This window comes from Diaporthe batatas, assembly GCF_019321695.1.
Source record: "Diaporthe batatas strain CRI 302-4 chromosome Unknown Contig00004, whole genome shotgun sequence".
NCBI lineage: Eukaryota > Fungi > Ascomycota > Sordariomycetes > Diaporthales > Diaporthaceae > Diaporthe > Diaporthe batatas.
In genome coordinates, this window is record NW_025408551.1 from 2,687,140 (window position 1) to 2,698,988 (window position 11,849).

General features: G+C 53.1%; 4 protein-coding genes across 4 annotated transcripts; 2 read left to right on the forward strand and 2 right to left on the reverse strand.

The window, feature by feature from the left end:
• The first annotated feature begins 638 nt into the window (after positions 1-638).
• Positions 639-1,439, forward strand: KVR01_004036 (uncharacterized protein). The gene is made up of 2 exons (XM_044787757.1): positions 639-853; positions 936-1,439. The coding sequence occupies exon 2, from the start codon at positions 961-963 to the stop codon at positions 1,264-1,266; it is 306 nt and encodes a 101-aa protein (XP_044646200.1). The 5' UTR covers positions 639-853; positions 936-960; the 3' UTR covers positions 1,267-1,439.
• A 2,548-nt stretch (positions 1,440-3,987) lies between these two features.
• Positions 3,988-6,604, reverse strand: KVR01_004368 (uncharacterized protein). The gene is made up of 7 exons (XM_044791173.1): positions 6,363-6,604; positions 6,097-6,269; positions 5,991-6,026; positions 5,639-5,852; positions 5,361-5,573; positions 4,960-5,259; positions 3,988-4,878 (listed from the first exon to the last, which is right to left on the reverse strand). Exons 1-7 carry the CDS (start codon positions 6,529-6,531, stop codon positions 4,415-4,417), a joined length of 1,569 nt encoding a protein of 522 aa, XP_044646532.1. The 5' UTR covers positions 6,532-6,604; the 3' UTR covers positions 3,988-4,414.
• Positions 6,605-7,503: 899 nt separating this feature from the next.
• KVR01_004275 (uncharacterized protein) lies at positions 7,504-8,107 on the reverse strand. The gene has a single exon (XM_044787192.1). The coding sequence runs from the start codon at positions 8,009-8,011 to the stop codon at positions 7,505-7,507; it is 507 nt and encodes a 168-aa protein (XP_044646439.1). The 5' UTR covers positions 8,012-8,107; the 3' UTR covers position 7,504.
• A 995-nt stretch (positions 8,108-9,102) lies between these two features.
• KVR01_004750 (uncharacterized protein) lies at positions 9,103-11,222 on the forward strand (the record flags this gene model as incomplete). Its single annotated transcript, XM_044785234.1, has 4 exons — positions 9,103-9,143; positions 9,251-9,377; positions 9,469-11,032; positions 11,104-11,222. The coding sequence occupies 4 exons, from the start codon at positions 9,103-9,105 to the stop codon at positions 11,220-11,222; spliced, it is 1,851 nt and encodes a 616-aa protein (XP_044646914.1).
• Between the last annotated feature and the right edge of the window lie 627 nt (positions 11,223-11,849).

The window sequence follows — 11,849 nt, forward strand, 5'->3', positions numbered from 1 at the left end:
AGGACCGGGTAGAGGTGACGATCCAGAGATTGGGCGAGGTGGGTCGAACGTCGCATTTGTACGGGCTGGTGCTAGCCAAAATTACCATACTGAACCTTGTTGAACCGTTACTCCTCGGCGCCGTCACTGTTGTTGGTTTCTGGCTCGGCATCCTTTGTCCATGACCAGATAGGCGTTACAACTCTGCCTGAAAGCATGCCCTAGTCCCGGGCTTCGCGATACGCCAGCTTTTGTTTGGAAGACCAAACGACTTGTGATGGTCCGAGCTAAATCCTTCTCATCCACTCACGCCCAATCATGGAATGACTGTTGGTTACTTTCCTCCAACAACGGTCACGTCCATAGTCGCAGTAGTGTACCATTCTCTGTGCACTGCCTAACTCGGTACTGTTTGAATCCCCCTTCAAACTACGCCCCTTACATAACGGATCGTCCAAATCGGCCCGGCACAGCCCCAGATCGCAACAAACTAAATCGCTCATGTGGTCGGCTGATGGATTGCTGAGCCTCTCAACTGCCCTGGGTGCCCCACGAATCAGCGCTGCAGAAGCTGACGTTGGACAAGGTTGCACAGGTTCCTACATCATGTGGCGTTTGCACCGACTACATCATAGTTATCATACTGCTCTCGAGGAAACAAACGGTCCTTTCTTTTTATTTGCGAGCACCGAAAGTTTCCCCCTTGAATCTACAAACCTTGGAATTGCAACTCGAGGCAGCTTACGAGCTCATTCCCAATTCTTTCCCTACAACACCTTGCAATTTCAAACGCTTTCGTTGCACATTTCCAAAGTCCAAACCCTTGAACCCGACTTCCAGGCTTCCACTTTTTTCTCGTCAAATATTGGGCAAAGTCCGTACCTAAAGCTCGACCTTCCCAATTTCCTAGACAATCCTACTCGCAAGCTGCGCGTATTAACATATTCCAAACACAGACGGTCGTAAACAGAATCAGTCAATATGACCTCCCAAGACTCCGCGACCAACGACCAGGGCAAGAAGTCCCTCTATCAGCGCTACAAGGACGCCAAGGCCGGCAAGCCCATCAGCGACGAGGCCCTGAAGAAATACACAGGCATGAACAAGGAGGAGCTGCACGACTGGGCCAAGGACAGGGACGGCGTTGCGGGCAACCAGGCCGCGGGCAGCATCACCGCCGGCCCCGCGAGCGGGTTTGCGGGCTACGAGGCTGCGCATGGCGTCGGCGGTTGGGGACCGGATGCTCAGGGCAAGGCCAAGTTCCCTTCGGAGCAGTCTAAGGAGTAGGCCAGGGTGAGGACTGTTGCCTTTGGTTGAAAGTGTAATTTTGCACATCGACAGATCCAACATAAGTCTGTGGCGGCGTGGGGCTTACACCTTTCTCGAAATGTTGGCCACGTTCTCAAATGCATTTGCTTCAATGCTACTTTCAAGTCTTGGGACAAAGACTTTCTACTCGAGTGGTGCCTTTTAAGATCTCCAATTTGGTGACTGTGGTGGTGACATCTACGAAGCGACTTTTACCCCCCAAATGAGCCTGATGAACATCCATCATCGACACCTGAGCATCAGAGCACGGTGAGCAGTCTCGCGGAATATCGGTTGAGAGAGGAACATGACAGCCTGTTTGACACTTTTATACGGTCGTAGCGAATTAGAGCTGAGTTAAGTGCCTCTTCCTGTGTCTTCTTCAACTCCTCCAACGTAGTCGTATCATACTTCACCGCCCACTCCACCTCGAGGGCCTGCGCAACGGATAACCTCTCATCAGGCTTATAGTTCTGCATGGCTTTAAGCAACGCGAAGACTAAAGCAACTTTCTGAGCCTCCCATCCATCCATGCTCTCCCCACGGCGCACCTCCTGCGATCTCCTCTCGAAATCCCATCCGATAGGTGCGCAGGCGCTGGGGCGTATCGCACTCTGTTGGTCTTCTCTCCTCCTGCTGCCGCTCCCCTTTCGACGACGACTACGGTGGCGTCACCATCCTCGACAAAGTCCGCAAGTGAGATGGCACAGTCGGTGAGTGGGATCTCCTCGTTGGCGCATCCGAGCCAGGCACCCCACATGACCTGCTCGGGCACGCCGGGCCGTAACGGTTGGCTATCAAGACGCTTGACTGGAAAGACATTGGCCTCGCCGAACCTCTCGTCAAGTATCTCTGGGGAGGGGGCTTCAATGCCGGCGGGTGGCCACTGGGCTTGCTTAACCACCATGAGCTTAAAAAGACTGCAAAAATGTCAGGTACCTATGGATATTTACCTACACTTGGTGGCCCTCCAGATGGGAGTAATAATCATGACATGTAGAGCCCCGGGAATGCCCCGGCGGCTACAGGTATGAGGCGCGTGCCGGCCATCGCAAGAGACTCAGCATTACAAGCCGACGGCCTGCTACTCGAGAGCTTGGAAGACACCAGTCAGAAGATTCAGGAGAGATCAATCGCCGGACACTGCTGAGGCAGATGAGCCACTTCTTCGTAATTATCTCAACGGCACGATCTGGTGTACGGAGCTGGCGGGGACTGAGAACCCTCCTTGCTGCCACGGCATTTAGGGCCGCCCAGCTGCAAAGGGCAAGATTTGGGAGGGGGTATGCGGACATGGCTGATGTTAAGTGAAGGCCTGTCACATAGATGATTAGCAGTGATGCCCTGTTTCCTAAAGTGGTCAATCAATCCTTTGAATTGGACGGATATGAAATTCGCCGCGAAATCGCCCGAGGCACAGAGCTTTGCGATCCACATGCTCTCAGCTTACCCCGACTTCCAGACCTCTTGAATTAGCTAACTTGTAGATGATTCTTTTGTGCAAGTAACTTGTTACGGCTTAGACCAGCACATAATTGATGGAAGTTCCGACACACACGTTGTCTTGGAATGCATAGCCACGAAGGAAGCCAGCGATCTTGGGACAGTCCAGCGTTTGCCATGATGTGTTCCTATCATATGAGATGTTGATATTATTGATGAGCTTACGTATTCTGCAATCGGATATCGCGGTTGACCAATTGAGAAAACGAGAATGATCCTTTCAGAGGACGCTGGAACGTGGCAACAACCTGTGGGGCTCAAGCATTCCTGAAAATCAAGCTATTTCAACATGTGGCAATTGTCTTCTCTCAGATTTCTGACCTCGCAAAGCAGGGATTGTCCAACGCATTCCTACCCGCCGAAGTGTAGATAGCATTGAAGGTACAGTATCCGCTGTCGTGACTTCAGGATGAGTCGGTTGAGAGGTCTCCATCCCACCTAGATACATGGTCCTCGACCCCTCGGTGATGGTCAAAGTGCGAAAACTAGCGATCTTTGAGGTTAATGCATCCTCAATTGAAAAGGGATGCCTGTCCCAGGGTCCACCAGCCCATCTTTCGACCTGCACACAGCCAAGTCGAGTAAGAAGATGCCTACTGGAGCCCGATGCTCCGCGCTCCAGCATGAAGCCATGTCTTAGCATTCGGTATTTTCAGCGAAAATGCAAACAATGACTTAGTAACTTTGGTCGGTCCTACGGTCCGACGCACGTCTGCCAGCATGGTGTATGCAATCCTTCGTTCCTTCGCGCCTGCAAGACTTGGCCGGTTGTGCCCGCCAGGTCGATCACCGCGTATGCTTCGCTACAGTGTACTCGGCGTCCTTACTCAATGGGTTCAACGGTCCGACTACCGATTCATTCCATGACTGTCTGGTTGTGATGTCAAAGCTATATAAAGTCCTTGTCGGCAGCCATGTTCGACTGAAAGAAGAGCTTCTCAGACCAGGCAAACTGTTAGTGGCTTCATTCTTCGGCATACAATTTACAGAAACATCACCATATTCCCGTCGGTTCAAAATATCAAATCCCCAAAATACCAGTTTGCAAATTCTCTGCTCAACATGCAGCTCAGCAAGATCATCGTCGCCCTCGCTCTGCAAACCGCAGCCGTCTTGGCAGCACCACCTGTGTCTCTAGAGGACGCAGCTACTAATGCCGCAGTGCCTCAGGGAGTAAGTCTTATCGTCTGACAGACATCAATAAAATGACACTCATATTCGTTACCATAGTGCTACGTGTGCTGCCTGGGAGCCCCTGTTGGTTGCGTGACTTGCTGCAACTAAGTCGGCGTTCATCAACAAGAGACTCTCGCCCGAGTCGCCTACCTACTTAGAACCACATACAACTCTGTCCGGAAACAGTTTGACACCGTCGCGATGGAAGGCTTGATTGGGGTGATATGGCGGCACAGGAACAGGAGCAAGGACACCACATGGACCGTCTTCGAGCAACTACCTACTCTTGTAGCTAGATAGTTTGATGCTTAGCAAACATGACAATGTCCTCATTCTTATCACTGCTCTCTTCCGAACAGGGTTGGACCTACTTCCGACGTGCCAGTAAATAATACTTCCCAGGTGATAATGAAAAAAACTCCCTGTGAGAGAGCCGATCCCATCTGATTCAAGCTCTCTTCTTGAGATAACACATGATGCCGCTTTGCCTAGGGAACCAACTGCCACTGATCTCCCACTCCCTTGTCGGATCAACCAACTGGATCTGATAACGTCCAACCAAGGTAGCCACGATCTTATATATCTCCAGATACGCCAAGCTCCTGCCTATGCAGACCCTGGAGCCCCCTCCAAACGTCAGGTCGCAGGCATTGAACATCCTCAGTCGCTCATTGTATTCGTCATCCGAGTCGCCCGGGCGACGAAGCCACCTCTCTGGGCGAAACTCGTCCGCGTCTTCGCCCCAGACAGACTTGTTACGGCCCGCGACGAATGGATTGATTCCGACGGCCGTCTTGGGCGGGATAAAAGACCCGTCGGGAAGGGTGAGCCCCGAGGATGGGACGTGGCGCTCCAGGATCATGGACACGGCGGGATGCATCCTCATTGATTCGCGAACAACGGCCTCGAGGTCTGGAGGATTTAGCACGGATTCAGTAAGCCCTAGTGTCGGCTCAGGGGTCTCCGCGGATAACGCTTGCGGGGTGGACTCACATGGCAGTGCCCGAGCAGCATTGTACGGGGCCACCTTGGCAAGGTCGGCGGCAACGATTTCGGCCTCCAGCTTTTTGTATACCGCGGGATCCCGTAGGGTGTAGTAGAATATGGTGCGGATCGTGATAGCCGTGGTGTCGGCCCCGGCGAGGAGGTTCACCAGGAGGTACCCCATGATGACTCCGTCGTCGACGAGATCCGGGTGTGTGCTCTTGGCGTTGAGAAAGTACTGCAAGAAGTCGGGTACCTTCGGATTGAAGCTGGCATCTTTGCCTGACAACCGAGCAACGAGGTGTTCCGCTGAGGAGAAAAATGAGATTAGGAAAGGGCAGCCACTGTTTGTCCACTTCGGTTCGCTCTGGTCTGCGAGTTGACTTGGGGGAGGGGGGTTGTCAACATACCTGCAATCCGTGTAACGGTCCCAAGATTCGGTGGGCCAATGCGCATTACTGGATTCTTGTCAAGGAGAAAGTCCAGAAATGGCATCTGCCCGACAGCTGGGAAGTAGTCCATCGCCTTGTCCGCGATCTCGATGGTCTTGTCATGGTCGCGGCCAGTGTCCATGTATCCGAAACGCTGGCTGAAGGTAGCAGCGCCATTCATGTCCCATGAGTCTGCAGGGAAGTAAGTAGGTTAAGGTGGATGTCCGAAGATAATCAGGAAAGGCGTGATTGCTTACAGAAGGCAATCCACTGGCCAAGGTCGCACTCTTTGCCTTGCTTGCTATCCATGAACCTGCTTTCGAGGTGATCACAAAAGTCGCTGATCACAGTGTCCATCAAAGGCTCCAGGGCCAAGACGCTTCCTTGTGAGTAATACTTAACTATTGGTCTCTTCATGCGCGCATGCTCCTCTTGATCCGTAGTGCTGAAAAGATGATAGACAATCTTGCCCTGGAAATTGTTACAAGGTCAACAATGCGAAGTTCTTGCCGGCAAAATGGTAACACGCATCATAGAGCGCTATTACCTTGTCCGCTGATCCCCCGGGACAATGGATGAGAATAATAAAGAGAATGGAGTGTAACATACATTGACCACGGCGCTGTTATTCTGGTAGAACTCTGTCTGATCGATTACAACTGTTGTCAGTGAGGCCTCATCAACCTCGCTGGTTTTGATTTGCAGTATCTCGCACCTTTCGCCAATTTCCGCCTGTGCTGTAGATCACCTTTCCCAACTCAGGAATATCAAGGTCTAGCAAACTAGGCCCTATTCGCAGGACAGGCCCGTGTTTCTCGTGAAGCTTTTTGATTTGGATGCGGTAGTCACTCCTGAGCGCGAGAAAGAACCGCCATAGGTTCGTGTAGCCTTTCTTGGTTAGTCATTTGATATGGCCGACTGCGATTTTTGCAGGGTAGGAGCAGGGAGTTAGTTTGGTCTATAGTAGATTTGAGGACCTACGAGCCAGCCATGGTCCAGGGTGTTTTCTGAGAGGTGATACCAGGTTGGACAGTAGACACCACACTAGGAAACCAAATATGGAGAACACTAGAAATGTTCCAGTTGCGGCCAACGGCTTTCGTAACACAAAGCCTGGAACTGGCCCGAATATATCTGCTTTTGTATGCATTTGGACATCGGCTTTGCGTTCAAGATCGTGTGATGCTGTTGAGGACCTCGGGAGGTCGATGGTTGAGATTTTGGAGCCTCCTATTTAAATAGAGAACCGCCTGCCACGGAACTCAGTTATCACCTTGGCTGACGTGCCAGTGGCAGGCAGGGCGGAGTAATTTGACATGTTACCTCGTCAGATCGTAACCCCAGTTGTTGCCTTGGTGGCATGGGGTCCGACGCAACCATTCACGTCGAACTGAATATGCAGGCTCCGCCCACTTGTGGATCCGGTGAACAATCTAGTGTAACGCCTGCATGGCACACGGGATGATCACTCGGCTTATCATCGAAACAAATGTCTTCCAAGGTTGACGACGGGAAGAGAAATGCCGGAGCTGCGATGGGACGTCGTGATAAGCCTAATCACACAATAACCCCCGCAGTTCGAATAATGCCTGTCCTACGGCTGACGGGGGCATTGCATTACTGTTGACGAAAGACGAAGACGAATTGCGGGCTTTGGGAGTATCGACGAATGGAATGTGTATGTGGCCAGTGAGTTTGTATGTGTGTCTGTCTAGTCGTCCTCTCTCAATATAGCATTGTCAGAATATACCATGCAATTTTTCAACACGAGGATAACGTCAATCTTGAGGAGATATTGAGTGCTCGGGGAAGATGTTGAATCCTCAGGTTTGCGTCCGCTGTATGAAGATGGATGCCACGTATGGTTTCAGGCGTATACAGGAGAAACGAAACCAGTTAGAGGAACCCAATTAGGTTTGCACCGAATCATTGATATAATATGTGATCTGCAGAAGGCCAATGTGACTGGTATGGCGATTCCGAAGCAGACTGTATGCTGCGTAAACGACACGAAATCGAAGTCCGCCGTCGACGCGTGTCTACTCTACCAGTAGCAGAGTCTCGCACAAGTTGCACTTGATTTCAAAATCTCCGAGCCACAGGCCATGACAGCCCCGACCATCTTAACCTTTCTTGGCCTTGGAGCTCGTTGTGCCGGCGTCGCCCATGCCGACCCCGAATATGAAAGCAGCTCTCATACTGGCGCCAAGATACACAAAGGGGATATTCCCCCAGTCGATAGCATTCCACCGGGCAAAATTCCACGGCAGGTAGATATCCAGCCCTAGCTGCCTGACGGTCCAAAGGTGGCCCAGGTCAGCGACCAGCAACCCAAACAGCACGGTCTTCCAGACGCGTAGGTCCGAGGTCGAGCGGAGGACAAGTGCCTCATTCAGAGTGAACAGCAGATACAGGTTGGCCAGCTGGGACAGGACGATGGAGGTGCCGGTCGGGATCGCGCCCGGTGCTGGGGCAGAGGCGGAGTGCGTGAGGAGGAGGTATTCATCCTGGCGGAAGTGGGCGTAGAAGGCGCCGACGAGGGCGGAGATAGGCTCGATGTAAAGGAAGAATAGGCGGTAGATGATCGGGAAGCGGTTGTGGCCCGCTTGCTGATGTTTCTGAGGTGCCATGGCGGCTTAGTCGGAGGGGAAATGACTCTTTCAGATTCCCACTTCGAGCCTCAGATGTGCCGTGTAACCTGTGTTCGGCTTGAGAGGCACTGCTTCAGTGCCCAGGTGAGGTGAGGTTGAAGTTCTCCACCCTGACGGCGCGTACGACCAAACGGCCCTGAGTTCAGGCCCACCTCCTCAAGGCAGGGGTATCCTGGGGCCGATCCGTCCCCTGCTTTCGATTCCGAAAACCACTGAACACCAACAATAAACTTGCTCATACGGCCGAAGGCAGCAATGGTTCACAGCCGGATGACCGTCAATTAGCAGAATATCAGGTCTCTCAACCCTCATGCATAAGGATGATCAGCTAAGGATTGGTTAGAGTCTTGGCCACCACGGACTTGGCCTCGGGATCTCGGACCCGTGCTGAGTCAAACATCTCAGGCCGTCTTGTGTGAAGTCGCTGGACTCGGCACCGCGCCTCTGAGCTCAACCATGATCAAGATCTACAAAATGTTTACGTTGCGGCAGATGGCCTGGGATGTTTTCCAAGGAGTAATGATCACTCCTATTTTCTTCATGGCAAAGACAAGTGAGGCCCTGCTCTTGGAAAACATCGACTTGCTCTGCCGGAGAAGATTTCCGTGGACCCCTGAAGTTCTCAAACACCAAGACGCCCCCAATCATGGCCGTGGCCAGGGGCAACTGCACTAGCACCCCGTCTGATCGCCGTCCCAAAACACCGGCCCAGAGCCTGGCTTTGACGACATCTCGACATTTGTTCTCTATTTTTCCTTACATTGACTTCGTCCCATTACGCTTTCTAGAACTTTGGAGCATCCAAATACTTCGTCACCCGAATTTTTAACTAGTTTCCACACGGAACGAGATTTCACAAGTCATCCTTCGAGGAAGCACGCCTGGTACTAGGAAACGGCGAGGCGCAACAAGGACACAGCGTCTTCATTCGACCTTAGAGGAGGCACACTTCGTTTTGGTTCCGCACATCGACCAGAACCCGAATTTGTACCGTCGAAGCATTTCTCCCAGGACCGTAGTGCACCGCACATCATTCCTGCCGGCACCGTTCCATCACACCCGCGCCCGGCATGGTTAAACGTCCGCGGCCGCTGATCGAGTACTGGCCGGGGTATGGGAGACTTCCGTTCTACTATTCCGTAAGTTCATCCAGACTCGTTCCCAATACATTCGCGCGACTTTATTCTAACAAAGTAATCTGAAGCGCCCTGACCTTAGGCCACCACGCCTTAACATCTTGACTGCTGACCCCGAGCGAGCCACGCCGGGGTACATTTTCGTCTCGCCATCTTTCACTAGTCCATACCGACCAGACTCTGGTCCATACATCTTCGATACCAATGGTGTAAGCTCAAAATCTGATTCTGTGTCTCCTCTGCATCAGCCCTCCTTAACGTGTCTACACGTGTCGATTTGCATGCTGACACACAGCTCAGGATTTGGTATGGTCCGGCATCATCGCCGCGGGAGGCGCGGGTACCACAGATGTCCATGGCCTCTATGTATGCCAGTACCGCAATGAACCACACCTCTGCTTTTGGCGGGGCCAGCAGCGAGGCACCCACGGTGGCGGTATGGGCGTGATCATGGACTCGTCGTACAACATCGTGCGCACTGTGTCTTCTATTAATCAATCCGGCGTCGACTTCCACGAGTTCCTCCTGACGGCCGACAACACAGCATTGATCACCACATATCCACCAAAATTCATCGACGCTGTTTGGACACTAGACTCTTGCTTTGAAGACATCCCACTCTATACTGACGACGGACGGGTCCCCTTCGAGTGGTGTGCGTCTGAACACTTGGACCTAAATGAGAACCCCAGCCGCGAGCAGTTTGCTGCAGCACAGAAAGGCCAGACTCCGGACAGAGCATGGGACCCTGTCCATCTCAACAGCGTGGACAAGACCCCAGCAGGCGACTATCTAGTCTCAGCCCGCCACCTCGACTCCATCATGCTCGTGTCGCACCTCGACGGTAGCATCATGTGGCGTCTTGGCGGGACCAAGTCGTCGTTCAAACTCGAAGGCTTCAACTTTACCCGACAACACGATGCTCGCTTCTTATCCTACATCGATGGCTCAAACATGATCATATCACTATTCAATAACGCCAACGACGGCACAGATCTGAAGGGCAACCCGTCAAGGGCCTTGGTCTTGGAGCTCGATATGCAGAACATGTCAGCCAAGCAGATATCAGAATACGGCCGTGTTCCCGCAGGAGCAGCCGGCTTCAACGGCACAGAGCTGGACACCAGGCGTTACATCGACTCCAACGGCATGGGAAACGTCCAGCTCCTCCCCAGCGGCCACATCCTCGCCCACTTCGGCCGCCACGGTGCCATCGCAGAGTACCCGCCTGAAGGTGATAGCGACCCTGTCTTCTTCGCCAACCTGCTCCCGGCACAGCAGACGCCCGACCCACCATCTGAGGCTCTATCATGGACCGCAAACAACTACCGGGCCTTCCTCCTCCCCCATATAAACACCACCAATGTCACCACCACCTCCACCGACAGCAACACAACCGTCCCGACGGTACTACAATGGGAAGGCAAGCCCACTACCCGCCCGGACCTCTGGGCCTACGCCCGCACCACAAGCACCCTGATGACGCTGTACGCATCCTGGAACGGCGACACGCGCACCGCGACCTACCGCTTCCACGTGTCCAAACTCGAATCAGAAGTCGCCCGCCTGCACGACCCGCTCCGCCCGCCCCCGGACGAGGACTTCCAGTGGGCGGGCGACTGGCCGCGGACCGGGTTCGAGACCAACATGACCATCGGCGGGGCGCGGCCCTGGGCGTTCGCAGAGGCCCTTGATGCCGAGGGCAGGTCGCTTGCGAACAGTTCCAAAGTTAGGACATATTTCCCGGCCAAGCAGGACTGGAAGACCTGTGGGCGGTGGCAGTGTTTCCCTGAGATCCATGCGGATTCGGATGTGCTTCCACTTGTGGATGGGCTTGGTGGAAGTGATAGGGCTCCTGTTGGTGGTAGTGACGGGGCGATGCCTGGGGTGGTGAGTGCTGGCGAGGTTGGGCTGGGGGTATTTGGGCTCGTGGAGCATCTGTTTGCGCTGCTTGGGCTGGGCCTTTGTGCCTGGTTGATCTGGAGCCGGCTAGCCTGTGGTGGAAGGGGATGGATGGCTTCTTCGAGAGGATACAGGCGTGTTGGGAAGGATGAGCACGAGATTGTGGTTTAGAAGGGGCCGGTTCCTGCGGCATTTTCACGTTGTGAATAGCAGGCTGGAGCCCTGCCAGGCGTTCAGTGTCACTTGAAGGCTGGGATATTGGGGATTGTTGACTTCCATTTATCTACTGAATGCATTTACTTTCCCGCACGGCGCCAATAGCCGTGGCGCAAAAAGAGAACGTCTGGAATGTCTGACCCGTTGGCCATGGTGAGTTCCCGTCTGAGTGCCCTCTCAACAAGAATTCCTTTCAAATTCCACTTCACTGACTGCTTCAACGCCGCCCACTTCCGAACCATATTAATGCGGGCTAATAAAAACCCTTTAGATGAGTGCTCTTGTAAGCGAGGATGGATTGCAGTGACAGTCCTCTCCGTCCGTATAAGACATTTGAGGAATCATTGATGCAATGTGTCACATGTCCAAGGCCTAGAAGTTGTGCAAGAGCACCTCTCCCTATTGTCGACCTCAGGAATTTTAAAGACTGGCTTTAACCTACAGCCATCGCTGAGTAGAAGTACATAGTGCCATTGTGGATCGTCAAGTACATAAGAAGGCTGGGATGAACTGCGGGAGCGCAAGTCTAGTGCTATGTCGAGGAGAACTGGAGCCGTCAATTT